General features: G+C 42.5%; 1 protein-coding gene across 1 annotated transcript; it reads left to right on the top strand.

Annotated features, from left to right (window-relative positions):
- The first annotated feature begins 9,878 nt into the window (after positions 1-9,878).
- LOC115121105 (metalloproteinase inhibitor 2-like) lies at positions 9,879-13,108 on the top strand. The gene is made up of 5 exons (XM_065010666.1): positions 9,879-10,155; positions 10,819-10,889; positions 11,493-11,589; positions 12,475-12,596; positions 12,767-13,108. Exons 1-5 carry the CDS (start codon positions 10,026-10,028, stop codon positions 12,893-12,895), a joined length of 549 nt encoding a protein of 182 aa, XP_064866738.1. The 5' UTR covers positions 9,879-10,025; the 3' UTR covers positions 12,896-13,108.
- The last annotated feature ends 7,188 nt before the right edge of the window (positions 13,109-20,296 follow it).

The raw sequence follows: 20,296 nt of genomic DNA, 5'->3' as shown, positions 1-20,296 counted from the left end.
ATTTCCCCATTGTGCTTTGTGGGATCTTGTCTAGGTATAGTTGCCTGTGACGGTCTACCGTCTAGCGACGGTCTGCAGTCCAGAGCCTCCAGCGACGGTCTGCGGTCCAGAGCCTCCAGCGACGGTCTGCGATCCAGAGCCTCCACTCTCCCCTGGGTGAAGGCGTCTTTGCCGAACCTGGCAGGTGGACCTGGGCACTTTTTGATCCCAGGTGATCTCGTGGTGGTCAAAGACTTCAGGAGAAAGATTTGTCAGGACCCCCGTTGGAGAGGGTCGTACCAAGTTCTTCTAACCATCCCCACTGCAGTGAAGGTTGCTGGGAGATACCTGGATCCACGTGTCACACTGCAAATGATCCAGGAGAAGATGGGGCCTCGCCAGTTACGGTGGTTCAGTGTGGCCCCCTGCATTAGCACAGGAGTGCTAATAAGTACAATGGTACAAGTACTGTATCATCGCCAACCGGCATGAAGGCAGTCAAATTAGACTTCTCCAAGCACTGATGCTGCTGATGGTCATTAGTAGACTACCAAACGTGCTAACTGCCTGGTATATTGTCCCTCTAATCACTCTGACATCAATGCAAGTGTAATTGTAAATCTAATCAAAAACTTAATGAGAGCCCATGAGCTCATGTTGCACAACATTTCTATAGGATATACAATTGCACATGAAAACATGTAATGGCCTCTATTAAAAAGAGGAGGTTCCCATCAGGTTTCTATAGGCCAGGCCTACTATATTTATTTCTCAACTTTCCTAATATCAAGCATATATTAAGCACTCCGCTTATCTTTACAACAGGAGTATAGCCTACGTGGCTGGTCAATCAGATTTGTGATCATAATCCCAAGCTGTGTATTGCCGCTTTCCATGTTGTCTGTAGCTTGTGAGGTGTGGAAACACTGCTTTTATGAATTTTGTCTTGCTGCTTTTTGTTCTATGTTGCTCTGTCTGTATGCTATGTCTTGCTTGTCCTATGTTTCTCTGTCTGTATGCTACATCTTGCTTGTCCTATATTGCTCTGTCTGTATGCCACGTCTTGCTTGTCCTATGATGCTCTGTGTGTGCTCACTGCTCAATGATTGTCTATATTGTAATTGTTTTTAATAACCTGTCCAGGGACTGCGGTTGAAAATTTGCCAGCTATGTAAAACCGGCACTTTTACTGAAACGTTGATTAATGTCCACTGTCCCTGTAAAAATAAAATAAACTCAAACTCAAGTGCAGAGATGTATTTTTTCCCCTGACCTTGTTTCGAAACAGGTGCATGAAAATGGTCTAAATCAAAACAAATTTCACATATATTTAGTATATGTAAAGATAAGATCAAATCAAGAATAGTCTGATGGGTGACAATATTAGCATATCACTTGTGAATGATGCCCATCTTAAGGCAGGAAACAATGCCTTTTTTGGGGGGGGACTGTTTTGATTCATAGTCGCACACCTCATGTAGTTGTCACGAACGTTATACGGAGAGGACCAAGATGCAGCATGGTATGTTTCCATCCTTTTAATTAGGAAGAGAAAAACTAAAACACCAAAAACAATAACGCGCACTAACGAGCACTAACGAGCACTAACGAGCACTAACGCACTAACGAGCACTAACGAGCACTAACGAGCACTAACGAGCACTAACGAGCACTAACGAAATGTGCCGCTGATACTGGCAACTATACCTAGACAAGATCCCACAAAGCACAATGGGAAAATGGCTACCTAAATATGATCCCCAATCAGAGACAACGATAAACAGCTGCATCTGATTGGGAACCATACTAGGCCAACATAGAAATATAGTTAACCTAGATAACCCACTCTTAATCATACCCCGACCTAACCAACATAGAGAATAAAAGCTCTCTGTGGTCAGGGTGTGACAGTAGTAGCCTAGCCCATAGGCCTATATGTTTTGATAAGGTTTGTATCACAACTAAAGTGGCCCAAAAATGTCTAAAATTAAGTACATTAATTCGCTTTACAACGAGTGTAGAGCCTAACTGGCATACATACTGTATGCAGCGAGCGAGTTTCAAGTTTGGGGCAGATAATTTTACCATAAAAATGCACCTTTATAATAAAAGCATTAAACGCATAAATGCATTTGTGGTCACTTTTGAGAATTGTGTTTTCCGCTAATGGAACGTTTGCGCTTAAAGCATACTGTCGTGTGCACATTGCTGCACTTATTATGTGAATAAATAGCCTAGTAGTTTATCAACATTTAAGCAAAACACTATGATCTGCTGGGTCAGCCTCATTGCATAAAAACGTTTTTTTAATGCTAGTGGTAGTACTAATTTGGGATCTATCGTATTCCACAACTGTCCCAGACTATGTTTGGAATATTTATTTCTCACACAGAATAGAATAGGTAAACTGTTGTACTATGGGGGATAGTAGATTGACAAAGGCTAGTGCTTTTGCTGTTCGTTAGGCCTACTCATCTTGCTGGCTGACGAAAAGTAAATGTGGACAGTTGTTCCAATATCTTCAATATGCACCTCAGAATTGGATAAGGACGTGCACAGTTGCGTCCCCGATGTGTCTGCCGTCGCCTGTATCCTATGAGAAAGACCCGATCATTTGATGGAGAGCGGTGTGAATGAGAGGTGCTTCAGAGCGGGCAGCATTTAGGGAGAAGGGCTGTAAAAGACATGGATATTTTAGGGTGCATTATGGCCACACAAAGGGGATGCCTCCGGGAAATTTAAGGCATTATCAATAGCTACTCAAATTGCGAATGAGAGAGTGACGAAGTGTTTACAGCCTGCGCAACAAAACAAAGCAGATCTCATGCCTTTCAAGCGACTTTTTTCAAATCAACATTAGAGTTGCATAATGCAAGCTTACAATGTATTAAAAATCAAAACATATAGCCCAACGTTTGTTGAACAACTACAGTTTCATTAATACCTCTAAATTAAGTATATAGGAGTACCTATTTATTTGTTAACCGCTCAACACAGAATAGCCGCACGTGCGCACTCTCAAATCGTTTGGAGAAAATATAAATGTTATTTTATTCAGCTTTGTTCAATTTTATTCTAAAATAATTTCACGGAATTATAAACTAAACTTGTCTGCTAAATGAACTAGTGCAGCCCACAACCATATGGCAGAGCCAGATCAGGACCTGACATAAGGACAACTCAGTATGCTATTCTGTTCTTCTGAAATATACTATTTTTCTTAATTTCATGTTTCTTTAGAACTGTCTAAAATACATGATGGATTTATTGTGAAGGTGTAGTCTATATTACATGGATTTATTATACTTTGTCTAATGTAAATGTTCCAAAATTCTGCGTCTGTGGCTTGTAGGCTATATGTGGAAACCAGGAGATGCTGAATGTGTTCATGTTAATTAACGGTAAATTACCTGACACCCACAGTTATTTGCTTGACAATCACCAGCTGACGAAATGTCGTGACCGCCACAGCCCTACTTTACATTTACATTTAAGTCATTTAGCAGACGCTCTTATCCAGAGCGACTTACAAATTGGTGCGTTCACCTTAAGATATCCAGTGGAACAGCCACTTTACAATAGTGCATCTAAATCTAGTAAGGGGGGTGTTAACCCGTTAACAATGCCCTACAATAAGGAGAAATGTGCCATGTTTGTTTTGTTTTTAAACCTTACAATAGGGGTAAAAACAGAACATTGTTTGAGAGTGATTTGTGTGTATTAGCAGTAGTGGTTGTCCTACAAGAAAGAGTAGAAGGGTCCTAGTTGAAAGTAATAAAGACAATCAGTTGATGTCCAATTTCATGAGTGTTGACAGTATGTGTTATTAGTGGCTTTCAGATATCACTCTAATATTGCAATATCTTAGTAATTTGAAGAATCTAAGGTTTCAATACAAGGCCACATGATGAACAGAGGGATTGAGCCTTGGGACTGATATTAAATGAAAGGCTGCCATCTGGTGTTTGGGTTAAAGATAAGCCTCCTGTGGACCAATAGATAACCCTCCAATGAAAGTGAGTGGTACTCACTGAACTCAGGGTGTAAGGGACACAGTGGAAGCATATGTTTTTCACCCTTTCCAATTATTTTCACTCAATTCGATAGTTTGAATAACACCAGTCCAGAATTGAAGTAGATCCAAGTAAATGTTTAAGTACCGAATATTGAATTGATAAGTCAGCACCAACTTAGTGGATTTGTTAAACAACACATTTTATATTTTGTCTATTTGACGTCCCAGAGAAAGTTAATACAGAACAGATGTCAACACAACCCGATTGTGGTAAGAGCTATGGAAACAATGATTAAACATTGAGAGATTTATTTACCTCTGAGTCTACGGATCCCTTGTGGATGTGTGTGTGTGATTTAATAGATTCACTCCTGTTGATAGAAGTACAAACTTGCCTGTAGATTTGACCTTCATTATGATGATAGTATTTCCATAAATTAAATTGTGTAATGAAGCATGTGTGTAACTGATTGACTTACTAGAATGAAGGGTTTGAAAGGATAAACTATCTGGTTTTATGTGTTGATTTAACTTACTTTAATATAAGCATTTTGATAGAACCTCATTTGACAGTTTAAGCCATAAATTAATGATTACCTTAAAATGTTACAATCGTTACCACAGAAGTGGTAAAAGGAGGGAGTGTGAGGGAACATTTTATTGTCTGCAGAGATAGCCTTGAATTGTACACAGCATTCCTCTCACTCTATCTTGCTTCGTGCAGTTGACTGTGACCTCTTCAGACCAATTGGCAGTACGCCCAGAACATTGCAAACGCAACACAGTACGTCCAGAACAAAATGGATTATCTCAGTTTCAAGGTCTCAGCTTTGAGAGAAGAAGCCTTGTGAGGTGTCACTCAGTCACATGCAGGAACCAATGTTAAAAATGAATAATGTAAATTATTATTGTATGACTGGTTTGTGTAGCATTACATAAGGACTGAAATCCCTTTGGCAGAGTTTTCATCAAGCTTGGACTGAGTTTGTGAACCTCTCCAGACATCATAATAAAGAGTGATTCATTTCATATTGACATCAGGTGTCCCTGGTGTTGAATCTCCACCACACCATGCAAATAAACTGATATGTCTAGCTTGAACAGACAGATTTTGATGGAGATTTTTATATTATGCCAATTAGATGTCCAAGGGGCGTGGTCATCAATTATAACGTTCTTTAAGGTGTAGGCTGCTACAAAATATGTTCCACACCCGACCCACATGACCTGTGATTTCCGTCAATCTGATTGGTCAAGGAGGTGGCACCACAGGTCCCAGAGTGTTTTTTTTTCTCCTGCTCTAGTGATTTATATTTTACTGAAAACAACAACACTGTAAGTAATTCTAGTAGGCGTAGCCTAAAACAGTTGTCTGGTTCATCCCCATTATTTAAGTGAAAGACGGACAGTTTATGACATGTATTGCAGCCGGGCATGTTGAGCCTGCTGTGTGGTTGTCCCATTAGGCAGATTATTTTTAAACTGAATACACCCGAACTGTAAGTCATTTCAGTAGGAGCTTCGCAAAATATATATTTTTTACCTGTTACACTGGAAGTGTAACTTTTAGTCAGGGCGAGCAGAGCGTGAGCCACTTTATCCTGCTACTCCAGCTGAGATACACTATATAGCGGTAACTCACCTAGCCATGTTAGCTTCGCCCTCATGTGGGTGCTAGCAAGCATGCTAAGCAGTGTTAAGTATCAACAGCCATTGTCAACCAATCAAGTAGGGGTTGGAAGCTCTGGTGAGGTTCGATTGTTTACCCGCAAGCAATATCACCAAATATTTGCTTGATGATCAGCTTTGCCCAACTTTAGTCCCGCCCTGTTCAGCTCCCTCTCCCATGCTCGCATCTCCCAATGGTCCCTGGTCACTCTGCTTCTCACCGCTTTACAGTCATTGAAAATGAATGGGAAGCTGTTGTTTCACCATGTGATACTGTCTCTAGTGTATATACCCTGTCAGACGTGAGCTGCACGTTGAAATCTTGAAATCACGCTCTGCAAAAGTTTGTAGTATGTGTCCGATGTAGCAGTCCAGAAAAACAGATTTTCTGCTTCCTCCCTGTCCTTTAATTAAGGGACCGACAAGTTCTGGCATTTCTGCGTGTTAACAACTATCGGGTAAATGACCATAATCTTCAGCAACCATAAAATACTGCTGATTTGGCTGATGGGAAAGTGCCTTTCAGACCTTAAAGTCTCTGTGTGTCGGGTATGACATAGTGATTAATCAGTTGCAGAATGATTTTATATGGGCTATGGTGGCCTTTTCTAATCAGGTCACACAGATTTAAACTCCTGGAAAAACTCCTGGCCCTATAGGGAGGATGAAAACCCTGTCATACTGCAGCAACCTTTCTCATATGAATTATATTTTAAAACTGGAATAACAGGGGAGTTTTCCTTACACAGACACAGAGACAACTGTGAATAGACAATACAACTAACAGGACAGAGTTTGTTTTATGCAGTGTTGCATCATGTAGGCCCAGGGATAGAAATGGCCTGTGTCCAAAATCCTTCAATTCCATCCCTGTGTATTCATACCACTTGACTTATTCCACATTTTGTTGTGTTCTAGTCTTAATTCCAAATGTATTACATTTATGTTTTTTCTTCACCCATCGACACAGAGTACCCCATAGTGAAAACCTGTTTTTACATAAGTTTTCACACCCATGAGTCAATATTTTGTAGAAGCAATTTTGGCAGTGATTGCAGCTGTGAGTATCTCTGGGTAAGTCTCGAAGAGCTTTTCCAAATCAAATCAAATCAAATGTATTTATATAGCCCTTCGTACATCAGCTGATATCTCAAAGTGCTGTACAGAAACCCAGCCTAAAACCCCAAACAGCAAGCAATGCAGGTGTAGAAGCACGGTGGCTAGGAAACACCTGGATTGTACATCATTTACCTATTATTCTTTTCAAAATGCTTAAAGCTCTGTCAAATGTGTTGTTGATCATTGCTAGACTATTTTCAAGTTTTGTCAATTATTTTCTAGCAGATTTAAGTCAAAGCTGTAACTCGGCCACTCAGGAACATTCACTGTCTTCTTGGTAAGAAAATCCAGTGTTGATTTGGCCTTGAATTTTAGGCTATTGTCCAGCTGAAAATAAAATTCATCTCCCAGTGTCTGGTGGAAAGCCTGTGCTGTGCTAAATTTGGTTTCTTCTTTTTTTTGTCCCAAAAACTCCTCAGTCCTAACATGATGCAACCACCCTTATGCTTGAAAATATGTAGAGTGGTACTCAGTAATGTTTTGTATTGGATTTGCCCCAAACGTAACACTTTGTATTCAGAACAAAAAGTGAATTGCATTGTAACATTTTTAGCAGAATTACTTTAGTTCTTTATTGTAAAATGGATGCATGTTTTGGAATATTTTTATTCTGTACAGGGTTCCTTCTTTTCACTCTGTCAATTAGGTTAGTATTGTGGAGTAACTACAATGTTGACCCATTGTCAGTTTTCTCTTATCACAGCCATTAAACTATGTTGCTGTTTTAAAGCCACCACTGGCCTAATAGTGATTAAAGCCACCACTGGCCTAATAGTGATTAAAGCCACCACTGGCCTAATAGTGATTAAAGCCACCACTGGCCTAATAGTGATTAAAGCCACCACTGGCCTAATAGTGATTAAAGCCACCACTGGCCTAATAGTGATTAAAGCCACCACTGGCCTAATAGTGATTAAAGCCACCACTGGCCTAATAGTGATTAAAGCCACCACTGGCCTAATAGTGATTAAAGTAACCACTGGCCTAATAGTGATTAAAGCCACCACTGGCCTAATAGTGATTAAAGCCACCACTGGCCTAATAGTGATTAAAGCCACCACTGGCCTAATAGTGATTAAAGCCACCACTGGCCTAATAGTGATTAAAGCCACCACTGGCCTAATAGTGATTAAAGCCACCACTGGCCTAATAGTGATTAAAGCCACCACTGGCCTAATAGTGAAATCCCTGAGCGGTTTTCTTCCTCTCCGCCAACTGAGTTAGGAAGGATGCCTGTATCTTTGTAGTGACTGGGTGTATTGATACACCACCCAATGTATATTTAATAACTACACCATGCTCAAAGGGATATTCAATGTCTGCTTTTTGTTTACCCACCTACCAATGGGTGCCCTTCTTTGTCATGCATTGGAAAACCTCCCTGGTCTTTGTGGTTGAATCTGTGTTTGGAATTCACTTTTCAACTGTGGGAACTTACAGATAATTGTATGTGAGGGGTACAGAGATGAGGTAGTCATTCAAAAATCATGTTAAACACTATTATTGTACACAAAGTGAGTCCATGCAACTGACTATGTGACTTGTTAAGCACATTTTTACTACTGAACTTACTACTGAACTAATGAGTGCTTGTTTCCTTTGAAATGGGTGTGTTTGCATAGACTCAAATTTACAGCTTCATATGACTTAGCATTCTAGCTCCATCCTGGTGGGACAGTGGACTAATTCCATGGATAGAGAACAGAAGAATTGAATTCCAAAGCAAATTAATTTCCATGTGTCCTGTCTGCTTAGAGTTGGAAACAGTCAACCCAAACTAAGCTAGCAGTATTATTAAAAGTCTTATGTGAAACATGTTCTCAGAATGTTATTTAATTATCTTCAAATAACCTATAATTTCTGTTAATAGAACATTAATAAAACTACCCAGGGAAAACTTTCAGGGAACCATAGTAAAACGTTCTCAGAACCTCCCTGCAACCTAAACATAAACGTTCCCAGAACAGGTGAAGTTCACACTTCAGTTCTCAGAATGTTTAAAAAACAATACCTTTTACCAGTTAGGAAACTGAGGGCTTTGTTCCCAGAACCAATGGGAAAACAAAAACCTGCATTCCCACAACCAAATGTGCTAGTTGGAAGGCTTTCAAACAGCATTTCACACAAACAGATTGTATTTTAGAATGGTATCATGAGTGCATTCAAATGTATGTTCTGTTGCTATTTTCTTCACAATATGACTCCGATAGGCTCATTCTGTTCAGGACAACCCAGGCTACACCAGATGTCATCCCTGTGGATAAAAAAGAGGTCATAAACATTGATACTGTAAATTACATTCATTTTTAAATAGAGAAATGTGTGTGGTTTGCTTGTATGACATTAAAGTGGTATTTATCATAATCTTTAATGTCGTATCTTTCATAACACATCGACTCCTCTCAATTTAACGCATTTCCCTCACTCAGACAACAACAAATGTGCAAAAGTAGCCCAATTAGAGGGAGGGATGGTGTTATCTTCTTGTCTCTTGTGGTGCTCAAGTTTATAACGGCGGTCAGTCAACCCCTACCAGTGCTGTGAAGTGGAGAACCTGAGCTTTTATGTTATGTATAGAGTGTTACTGTACTTATCAACTACAACAATCTGCCATTTTCATCTCATATATGGGGTGACAGGGGCAAGTGAACTGAGCAGTTGGGTAAATTGAACCTGCTCTTTAAGGAATTCCAGTAGGCTTAGACATTTTTTTTCTATTGAACCTTTATTTAACTAGACAAATCAGTTTAAGAACAAATTCTTATTTACAATGACTGCATACCCCGTCCAATCCCGGACTCAGCTGGGCCAATTGTGCGCCGCCCTATGGGACTCCCAATCAGAGTCTGTAGTGACGCCTCTAGCCCTGATAATGCAGTGCCTAAAATCGCTCCGGAGCCCCCAAAAAAACAAAAACCGAGCTTTCAGGTTCATTCCCAATTTATGGCATGTTGAGCCTGGTCTGTGGTTGTCCCGTTAGGCGGAGGATTTAAAAAAAAATGGAATGGTTACGGTTCTGGATTAATAGAATGCTCAGCCTACCCCAGGCTGGGTTCTGGCTGGAGGAGGAGCTCACAGCCTGCGATAAATAGCGGATGATGACGTTAAAGAAAAAAAATCGAAGAGGTATCCATCGGTCTGGGAACAGTCTCGCAGGAAATAGAGTCCAGTGTACTTTACGCCTCACGCTTTCATTCGTCAAATCCTTTTGTGATATTTTGGCGACCCCGTAATTCGATTCCAAATGACTCGGTATGTAAGCAGTTGTTTCATTACTCTGCTCGTTCTGTTCCTTTGGCGGGTCGAAGACATCGCGGACGCTTGCACATGCTTCCCTCGGCATCCTCAACAGGCTTTTTGCAATGCAGAAGTTGGTAAGGCAATTTGGCAACATTTTACTTTTCAGGTGAGAGCTATCAATACGCAACATGAGAACATTTTATGGATTGTCTGTGGTCGTAGTATAAATGATTTGGACATGATCATTAAGCCTATCTACATCTTCTCACACAGTTATTTACATAGTTAAGTAGGTGACAGTAAGATGGTTTACAGCCAGGACTCTCCAACCCTGATCCTGGAGAGCTGCCTTCCTGTAGGTTTTCAAGCCATCCCCTAGTTGTAATGAACCTTGTTCTGTTTATCAACCAGTTAATAATTAGAATTAGGTGTGCTGGCTTAGGGTTGGAGGAAACCTACAGGACTGCAGCTCTCCAGGAACAGGATAGAACCCCACTACACTATTTTGCTTAAGGTATGAAGTGTGCCTACAAATGAATTATTTGAGATGTATGTGTTTACATAACATTAAGGATACCTGCTCTTTCCATGACATGGACTGGCCAGCTGTAAACTATGATCCCTTATTGATGTCACCTGTTAAATCCTCTTCAATCAGTGTAGATTAAGGAGAGGCAGGTTAAAGAAGCATTCTACACTGTTCTCTCTCCATATCACCCTTAAACCATCAGTGTGACTGACTAGTATACCGGAATACATTTCAATAGCGTTAGTTAAACCATGTCTCCCTCTTCTAGTGATCAGGGCGAAGGTGGTTGGAAAGGAAGCGGTGTCGAACGCCATCAAGTATGACATCCAACAGATCAAGGTATGTTTCTCCTTTTAAGTGGTTCTATAAGAATGGCTTTCTCTAAATGGTAATGTAATTATTCAGTCGCACTTCCTACTGGTCCTAGACTATGGTGACATCCCCTATGAACTCAGCTGCTACTTCGTTAAAGATATCACTACATTCTCTACCAGAGTTGGTTGGTCCTTTTTAGTAAGAAGTCCACTGCCTTACATCATTATTAAGACATAAGTTAGCCATGCCTGAGACTGGTAACTGGAAGTTCCTTATGGAGTTAGGTAAACCAGCTTTTATTGTGTATTTGGATTGTATTTTTGCACCTGATTTGTGGAGCCTTGTTAAAATATTTTACATTTTGGGAGAAAATGCATACAAAAAAGCAGAAAGCTGGTCTCATTTCGGAGTTTCTTATTTTGAGTTCTTTGTTTATTTTATTGTATTTATAATTCAGGGCTCATCTGTAAAATAGATCTGGGTTAAATAATGATTGCTTGCACATTACAGATCTGTTGACATTAAAGGGTAAAGACTAACAGTGCCTGAGTGCTGCAGTCAGTGAGGTTCCAAACTATATATGTAGCTGGTTGACAGATCTTCCTTTCTCTCCTTGTGATTGGCTAGATGTTCAAAGGTTGTGACCAGGTTATCCACGCCATCTACACTTATACCACTTCGTGCAGCGTGACTCTAGAAATCAACAAGGAATATCTCTTCACAGGTGCGGTTCTCACTACGTTACCCAAGTTCAATAGCCAGCACTGGTTGCTGTGCATTGAAATTGCCATTGATAAAATGCAGTTTTCATTGTCCGTAGCATATGTCTGCCCGTAGCATAACCTCAACGCCTCCATGGGGCACTCTGACCACAATGTTTACATCAGCAAATCGCTTGCACACAATGCCATACACGTGGTCTGCCGTTGATCGGTTTGGAGGTACTGCTAAATTCTCTAAAATGGGGGTGGCTTATGGTAGAGAAATCAGCATTCAATTCTCTGGAAACCGCTCTGGTGGACATTCCTGCAGTCAGTATACCAATTGCACGCTTCCTCTACTTGAGACATCTGTGGCGTTGTGACAGAACTGTGCATGTTATTGTCCCCAGCACAAGGTGCACCTGGTATGCCACACCTTTCAAGTGGATGGATTATCTTGGTAAAGGAGAAGTGCTCACTAACATGGATGTAAACAAATTTGTTCACAATTTGAGTTTAAGCTTTTTGTGTGTTTTGATCATTTCTGCCATCTTTTATTTTGGCTCATGAAACATGGGACCAACACATTACATGTTGCGTTTTTATATTTTTGTTCGGTGTAAATGCAGGAGACGGACACAACAATGTGACAAGTTCAAGGCGCTTAGACTTTCTATAGACACTGTAAATGTATACAACTAATGCATTAGTTAATACTAGTGTGTGTGTGTACACTTATGATGATAAATCTGTTCTGTGCTGCATCAGTGTCTTCATGCTCCAGGGTGATGTATCCTAACCATTAGTGGAGCAAATGCTAAACTGAGCCAAGATCAGCATCTAGGGGCAACTGTACCCTACACCATGTTTTCCCCACAGTACATTGACTCACTATCTCTTGTCTGTAGGCAAGCTGAAGACTGGAAGGATGTCTATAACACAGTGTGGCTATAATCCGCCTTGGGAGGACTTGAGTGCTGCACAAAAGAACAGCTTGACTCACCGCTACCAAAGCGGCTGTGATTGCAAGGTGTGTGTGTTGGGAATTATAGTAAATACTATACACCAGTTTTGTTAAATAGTTACATGGCACATTTTCTTCAAGGGAGTATACTATTCTGTTCACATTTGCAAATGCTTGAGTATTGGGGTAATGGACAGTCAGTGATCTTGGTCTTATCTCTCTACTCTGATCCACAGATCATACGCTGCACTTCCCTCCCCTGTCCAATCAGCACCTCAGATACGTGCCTGTGGACAGACTGGGGAACCGACAATGGCCAAAACCTTGCCTGTATCAAGAGGCCAGATGGGTCCTGTGCCTGGTAAAAGGGGATAGCACTACCCAAGAAGTAGTTCCTGGATATTGGAGACTCCTAAACTCTACAGGCCACATCCACTCACTGCTCAGTGACTAAAGATGCCTGCAATTAATACATGAGGAAACACAGCTACAAATGCAAGTTGTTGTGATTTTTAAATTGTTTCCTGGTCACTTCTACAAGTGCATTTTAAAATAAACATATCTAGCACTCAAGGTAATCATTTCTTATGTCATTCATTTGTCGCTTGTTTTTAAACTGGAACCAAAGGTGTTATTGAAACCCCAAATCGTTTTCGATATGCTTGTCTGTAAATGGAACAGTGTTCCTGAAAAACCATAAAGCCTGGGATGCATTCAACAGGGTGTAATGTATAAAGTTCAGATGGGATGTTCTATACATGAATAACAAAGTGTCTTCTGACATGAAAGGAATCATGTCGGTTTGAATGGAATCTCTGTAACATTAAACATTTGTCTACTGAATGTGGCCCTTCAGTAGTTTGGGGTCTAAACCAGGGCTTCAGCATTGTAATGTCATTGACGTTCTTCCTTGCTTTATAAGTCGGAGAATATTGTTCTTCAGTGGAATAAATGTTCTGTACATTTCAATAATTTAGCAGACGCTGTTATTTAGAGTCACTTAAAAAAAATCACCTTACTGGACCCAAGTGGGAATAAAACCCACAACCCTGGTGTTGACAGAACCCTGCTCTACCAACTGAGCCACGTGTCCAACCCTATTGACAAAACCCTTTGATTTATTGGCAATGGAGATGGTAAACTTGGCTGCTGTGGTCCACAGTGAAGGGTAGTGGTTTTTGTCATGAATCTTGTTCTGGAGATCACACTGCATATGGGCACAGTCATAAAATCTGAATTTAAACAACCTTAACCTCAACTTCGAATATATACGAATATTTAATGTATAACCAGTTTTTTTGGTTCCTGAAACTTTAAACTAAAATGGATATAAGTATCAACCTACTTTGTTTAGGTAAGCCTAAATTAGTTAAGGAATAAAATGTGCCTTAAATCACAAGTTACATGGACTGAAATAATGGGGGTTGACATGATTTTTGAATGACTACCCATTTGTCTGCCCCCATAAATCTGGAAGGTCCCTCAAAGACCAGGGAGCTTATTGAAAGCATTCTAAAGGGCTACTTGGTAGATGGTTAACAAATCAGACTTCTCTTTAAGCATGGTAAAGTTAATAATTAGGTATGAAACCACCCAGACATTATGCATACCCACCATGGTATTGGGTAGCTGCTGACATTTGATAACTTATCTGGTTTAGAAATTAAACTCTGGTCATCTAATTGCAGAGAACATATACCTTTTGGCAAGCTTTTTTTGTTCAGATTGTATTACAAGGTATTGCTATATGTGTAGGATATGCCATGTTAGTATATGCAGCTGTAGGTTTTAAACCCCATTCTAGGCTGTTACAACATTTCTGTAAAGAGTTTGTCTATCGGGAGTGAGTTTCTGTTAAAATAATACCAGCGCTCTGCTTTCTATAGACGTTCCATGCCCGACCCACACAACCTGTCATTTCCTTGAATCTGATTGGACAGAGGTGCCACCACAGGTCCCATAGTGGCGGGGCAATTATTTTTCTCCTGATTGTAACAAAGTTCAGGTTTGCCCTCCCAAAAAATGTTTGATTGTAATATACACCAGATGGGTGCAGTGAAATGGGTTTTTAGAAGGTCAGTTATATTAGTATGCTTGTCCTTGGAGCAAATTGGAGGTAAGTGCCATGTACAAGGGCACACAGACTGCTCAGTTATTCCAACCAGCAACGTTTTGGTTACTGGCCACACTAACCACTAGGCCAGTGTTCCCAACAGTACACATTTGTTGTAGTCTGTCAGGAAGTCCAGGATCCAGTTGCAGAGGGAGGTGTTTAGTCCCAGGGTCCTTAGCTTAGTGATGAACTTTGTGGGCACTATGGTGTTGAACACTGAGCTGTAGTCAATGAGCAGCATTCTCACATGTGTTCCTTTTGCCCAGGTGGAAAAGGGCAGTGTGGAGTGCGATTGCGTCATCTGTGGATCTGTTGGGGCGGTATGCGAAATGGAGTGGGTCTAGTGTAACCGGAATGATGCTGTTGATGTGAGCCATGACCAGCCTTTCAAATCACTTCATGGCTACTGATGTGAGTGCTACAGGGCGGTAATCATTTTGTCAGGTTACCTTCGCTTCCTTGGGCACAGGGATTTTGGTGGTCTGCTTGAAAGATGTAGGTATTACAGACTCAGTCAGGGAGAGATTGAAAATGTCAGTGAAGACACTTGCCAGTTGGTCAGCGCATGCTTTGAGTACACGTCCTGGTAATCAGTCTGGCCCCGCGGCTTTGTGAATGTTGACCTGTTTAAAGGTCTTGCTCACTTCGGCTACCGTCGTCTGGAACAGCTGGTGCTCTCATGCATGCTTCAGGGTTGCTTGCCTCGAAGCGAGCGTAAAAGGCATTTAGCTAGTCTGGTAGGTTCGCGTCACTGGGCAGTTCGCAGCTGGGTTTCCCTTTCTAGTCCATAATAGCTTTCAAGCCCCGATGAGTGTCATAGCCGGTGTAGGAGGATTCAATCTTAATCCTGTATTGACGCTTTGCTTGCTTGATGGGTCGTCTGAGGGCGTAGCGCGATTTCATATAAGTGTCCGGATTAGTGTCCCGCTCCTTGAAAGTGGCAGCTCTAGCCTTTAGCTCGATACGGATGTTGCCTGTAGTCCATGGCTTCTGGTTGGGATATGTACTTATTGTCACTGTGGGGACGACGTCGTCGATGCACTTATTGATGAAGCCGATGACTGAGATGGTATACTCCTCAATGCCATTGGATGAATCCCGGAACATATTCCAGTCTGTGCTAGCAAAACTGTCCTGTAGCGTAGCGTCCGCGTCAACTGACCACTTCCGTATTGAGCGAGTCACTGGTACTTCCTGCTTTAGTTTTTGCTTGTAAGCAGGAATCAGGAAGATAGAATTATGGTCAGATTTTCCAAATGGAGGGAGAGCTTTGTATGTGTCTCTGTGTGTGGAGTAAAGGTGGTCTAGAGTTTTTGTTTTTTCCTCTCTGGTTGCACATGTGACATGCTGGTAGAAATTTGTTAGAAACTGATTTAAGTTTGCCTGCATTGAAGTCCCTGGTCACTAGGAGCATCGGTTCTGGTCTACTGTGTTTCTCTGTGTAGTACTTACCCTCCTCTAAAAGCCCTATGAGTGTGTTTCTCTGTGTACTTGTCTACCTCTGTGTAGTACCCCTCTAAAAGCCCTCATGAACCATGTCTTTTTTTTCACCTTTATTTAACCAGGTAGGCTAGTTGAGAACAAGTTCTCATTTGCAACTGCGACCTGGCCAAGATAAAGCATAGCAGTGTGAACAGATAACACAGAGTTACACATGGAGTAAACAATTAACAAGTCAATAACACAGTAGAAAAAAAGGGGAGTCTATATACATTCTGTGCAAAAGGCATGAGGAGGTAGGCGAATAATTACAATTTTGCAGATTAACACTGGAGTGATAAATGATCAGATGGTCATGTACAGGTAGAGATATTGGTGTGCAAAAGTGCAGAAAAGTAAATAAATAAAAACAGTATGGGGATGAGGTAGGTAAAAATGGGTGGGCTATTTACCGATAGACTATGTACAGCTGCAGCGATCGGTTAGCTGCTCAGATAGCAGATGTTTGAAGTTGGTGAGGGAGATAAGTCTCCAACTTCAGCGATTTTTGCAATTCGTTCCAGTCACAGGCAGCAGAGAACTGTAACGAAAGGCGGCCAAATGAGGTGTTGGCTTTAGGGATGATCAGTGAGATACACCTGCTGGTGCGCGTGCTACGGATGGGTGTTGCCATCGTGACCAGTGAACTGAGATAAGGCGGAGCTTTACCTAGCATGGACTTGTAGATGACCTGGAGCCAGTGGGTCTGGTGACGAATATGTAGCGAGGGCCAGCCGACTAGAGCATACAAGTCGCAGTGGTGGGTGGTATAAGGTGCTTTAGTGACAAAACGGATGGCACTGTGATAAACTGCATCCAGTTTGCTGAGTAGAGTGTTGGAAGCAATTTTGTAGATGACATGGCCGAAGTCGAGGATCGGTAGGATAGTCTGTTTTACTAGGGTAAGTTTGGCGGCGTGAGTGAAGGAGGCTTTGTTGCGGAATAGAAAGCCGACTCTTGATTTGATTTTGGATTGGAGATGTTTGATATGAGTCTGGAAGGAGAGTTTACAGTCTAGCCAGACACCTAGGTACTTATAGATGTCCACATATTCAAGGTCGGAACCATCCAGGGTGGTGATGCTGGTCAGGTGTGCGGGTGCAGGCAGCGAACGGTTGAAAAGCATGCATTTGGTTTTACTAGCGTTTAAGAGCAGTTGGAGGCCACGGAAGGAGTGTTGTATGGCATTGAAGCTCATTTGGAGGTTAGATAGCACAGTGTCCAAGGACGGGCCGGAAGTATATAGAATGGTGTCGTCTGCGTAGAGGTGGATCAGGGAATCGCCCGCAGCAAGAGCAACATCATTGATATATACAGAGAAAAGAGTCGGCCCGAGGATTGAACCCTGTGGCACCCCCATAGAGACTGCCAGAGGACCGGACAGCATGCCCTCCGATTTGACACACTGAACTCTGTCTTCAAAGTAATTGGTGAACCAGGCAAGGCAGTCATCCGAAAAACCGAGGCTACTGAGTCTGCCGATAAGAATATGGTGATTGACAGAGTCGAAATCCTTGGCAAGGTCGATGAAGACTGCTGCACAGTACTGTCTTTTATCGATGGCGGTTATGATATCGTTTAGTACCTTGAGGTGGCTGAGGTGCACCCGTGACCGGCTCGGAAACCAGATTGCACAGCGGAGAAGGTACGGTGGGATTCGAGATGGTCAGTGACCTGTTTGTTGACTTGGCTTTCGAAGACCTTAGATAGGCAGGGCAGGATGGATATAGGTCTGTAACAGTTTGGGTCCAGGGTGTCTCCCCCTTTGAAGAGGGGGATGACTGCGGCAGCTTTCCAATCCTTGGGGATCTCAGACGATATGAAAGAGAGGTTGAACAGGCTGGTAATAGGGGTTGCGACAATGGCGGCGGATAGTTTCAGAAATAGGGGGTCCAGATTGTCAAGCCCAGCTGATTTGTACGGGTCCAGGTTTTGCAGCTCTTTCAGAACATCTGCTATCTGGATTTGGGTAAAGGAGAACCTGGAGAGGCTTGGGCGAGTAGCTGCTGGGGGGGGGGGGGAGCTGTTGGCCGAGGTTGGAGTAGCCAGGTGGAAGGCATGGCCAGCCGTTGAGAAATGCTTGTTGAAGTTTTCGATAATCATGGATTTATCGGTGGTGACCGTGTTACCTAGCCTCAGTGCAGTGGGCAGCTGGGAGGAGGTGCTCTTGTTCTCCATGGACATCACAGTGTCCCAGAACTTTTTGGAGTTGGAGCTACAGGATGCAAACTTCTGCCTGAAGAAGCTGGCCTTAGTTTTCCTGACTGACTGCGTGTATTGGTTCCTGACTTCCCTGAACAGTTGCATATCGCGGGGACTATTCTATGCTATTGCAGTCCGCCACAGGATGTTTTTGTGCTGGTCGAGGGCAGTCAGGTCTGGAGTGAACCAAGGGCTATATCTGTTCTTAGTTCTGCATTTTTTGAACGGAGCATGCTTATCTAAAATGGTGAGGAAGTCTCTTTTAAAGAATGACCAGGCATCCTCAACTGACGGGATGAGGTCAATGTCCTTCCAGGATACCCGGGCCAGGTCGATTAGAAAGGCATGCTCACAGAAGTGTTTTAGGGAGTGTTTGACAGTGATGAGGGGTGGTCGTTTGACTGCGGCTCCGTAGCGGATACAGGCAATGAGGCAGTGATCGCTGAGATCCTGGTTGAAGACAGCGGAGGTTTATTTGGAGGGCCAGTTGGTCAGGATGACGTCTATGAGGGTGCCCTTGTTTACAGATTTAGGGTTGTATCTGGTGGGTTCCTTGATGATTTGTGTGAGATTGAGGGCATCTAGCTTAGATTGTAGGACTGCCGGGGTGTTGAGCATATCCCAGTTTAGGTCACCTAACAGAACAAACTCTGAAGCTAGATGGGGGGCGATCAATTCACAAATGGTGTCCAGGGCACAGCTGGGAGCTGAGGGGGGTCGGTAGCAGGCGGCAACAGTGAGAGACTTATTTCTGGAGAGAGTAATTTTCAAAATTAGTAGTTCGAACTGTTTGGGTATGGACCTGGAAAGTATGACATTACTTTGCAGGCAATCTCTGCAGTAGACTGCAACTCCTCCCCCTTTGGCAGTTCTATCTTGACGGAAAATGTTATAGTTGGGTATGGAAATCTCAGAATTTTTGGTGGCCTTCCTGAGCCAGGATTCAGACACGGCAAGGACATCAGGGTTAGCAGAGTGTGCTAAAGCAGTGAGTAAAACAAACTTAGGGAGGAGGCTTCTGATGTTGACATGCATGAAACCAAGGCTTTTTCGATCACAGAAGTCAACAAATGAGGGTGCCTGGGGACATGCAGGGCCTGGGTTTACCTCCACAGTAGTATGAGGAGTAGTATGAGGGTGCGGCTAAAGGCTATCAAAACTGGTCGCCTAGAGCGTTGGGGACAGAGAATAAAAGGAGCAGATTTCTGGGCATGGTAGAATATATTCAGGGCATAATGCGCAGACGGGTGGGGTGCGGGTACAGCGGAGGTAAGCTCAGGCACTGGGTGATGATGAGAGAGGTTGTATCTCTGGACATGCTGGTTGTAATGGGTGAGGTCACCGCATGTGTGGGAGGTGGGACAAAGGAGGTATCAGGGGTATGAAGAGTGGAACTAGGAGTATGCTTCGGTGGTAGCACAGGAGCTCTGGCCGGGCTAGCTTCAAGCTAAGTGGGTGGAAACGCTAGCCAGGAGTAATCATCCGGGGTTGCGGTTAGCTAGATAGCTAGTTGTGAAGATCCAGCTGAAAATGTTCCGTTTGCGGTGGGAATCCGGGGATAAAAAAATAATAGGTCCGTTATGCTCTGGTTAGAGTCGCGTTGTTCGAACTGGCGAGAGCTTTCCGAGCTAAAGGTTAGCTGATGACCGGTTAGCTGAAGACCGCTAGCAATGGTTTGCTGACTGATAGCTGGTAGTTAGCTGGCTAGCTTCAGTTGAGGGGTTCCGGATCCGAAGTAAATATAGCAACATTGGGTGAGGCGGGTTGCAGGAGAGTATTTGGAAGTTGAGGTTTAGCAAAATGTTTTAAAAGATATGCGAAGAAAAATATGTTTAAAAAAAACGATATATACAAGGGACACGACACGACAAGACGTCTGACTGCTACGCCATCTTTGGATGCACCATATAGGTCTACTGTGTTTCTCTGTATAGTACTTACCCTCCTCTAAAAGCCCTCATGAACCATGTCT

This window comes from Oncorhynchus nerka, linkage group LG26, assembly GCF_034236695.1.
Source record: "Oncorhynchus nerka isolate Pitt River linkage group LG26, Oner_Uvic_2.0, whole genome shotgun sequence".
NCBI lineage: Eukaryota > Metazoa > Chordata > Actinopteri > Salmoniformes > Salmonidae > Oncorhynchus > Oncorhynchus nerka.
Note: the sequence above shows the minus strand (reverse complement) of the source record. Positions and strands in the feature narration are given on the sequence as shown.

What these genes read in the sequence shown, in the direction of transcription:
- LOC115121105 (XM_065010666.1), top strand. Translation starts at nt 10,026, where the DNA reads ATGACTCGGTATGTAAGCAGTTGTTTCATTACTCTGCTCGTTCTGTTC. An exon ending in ATGACATCCAACAGATCAAG is followed by an intron (nt 10,890 to 11,492) that starts GTATGTTTCTCC and finishes GTGATTGGCTAG; the next exon opens with ATGTTCAAAGGTTGTGACCA. An exon ending in AAAGCGGCTGTGATTGCAAG is followed by an intron (nt 12,597 to 12,766) that starts GTGTGTGTGTTG and finishes TCTGATCCACAG; the next exon opens with ATCATACGCTGCACTTCCCT.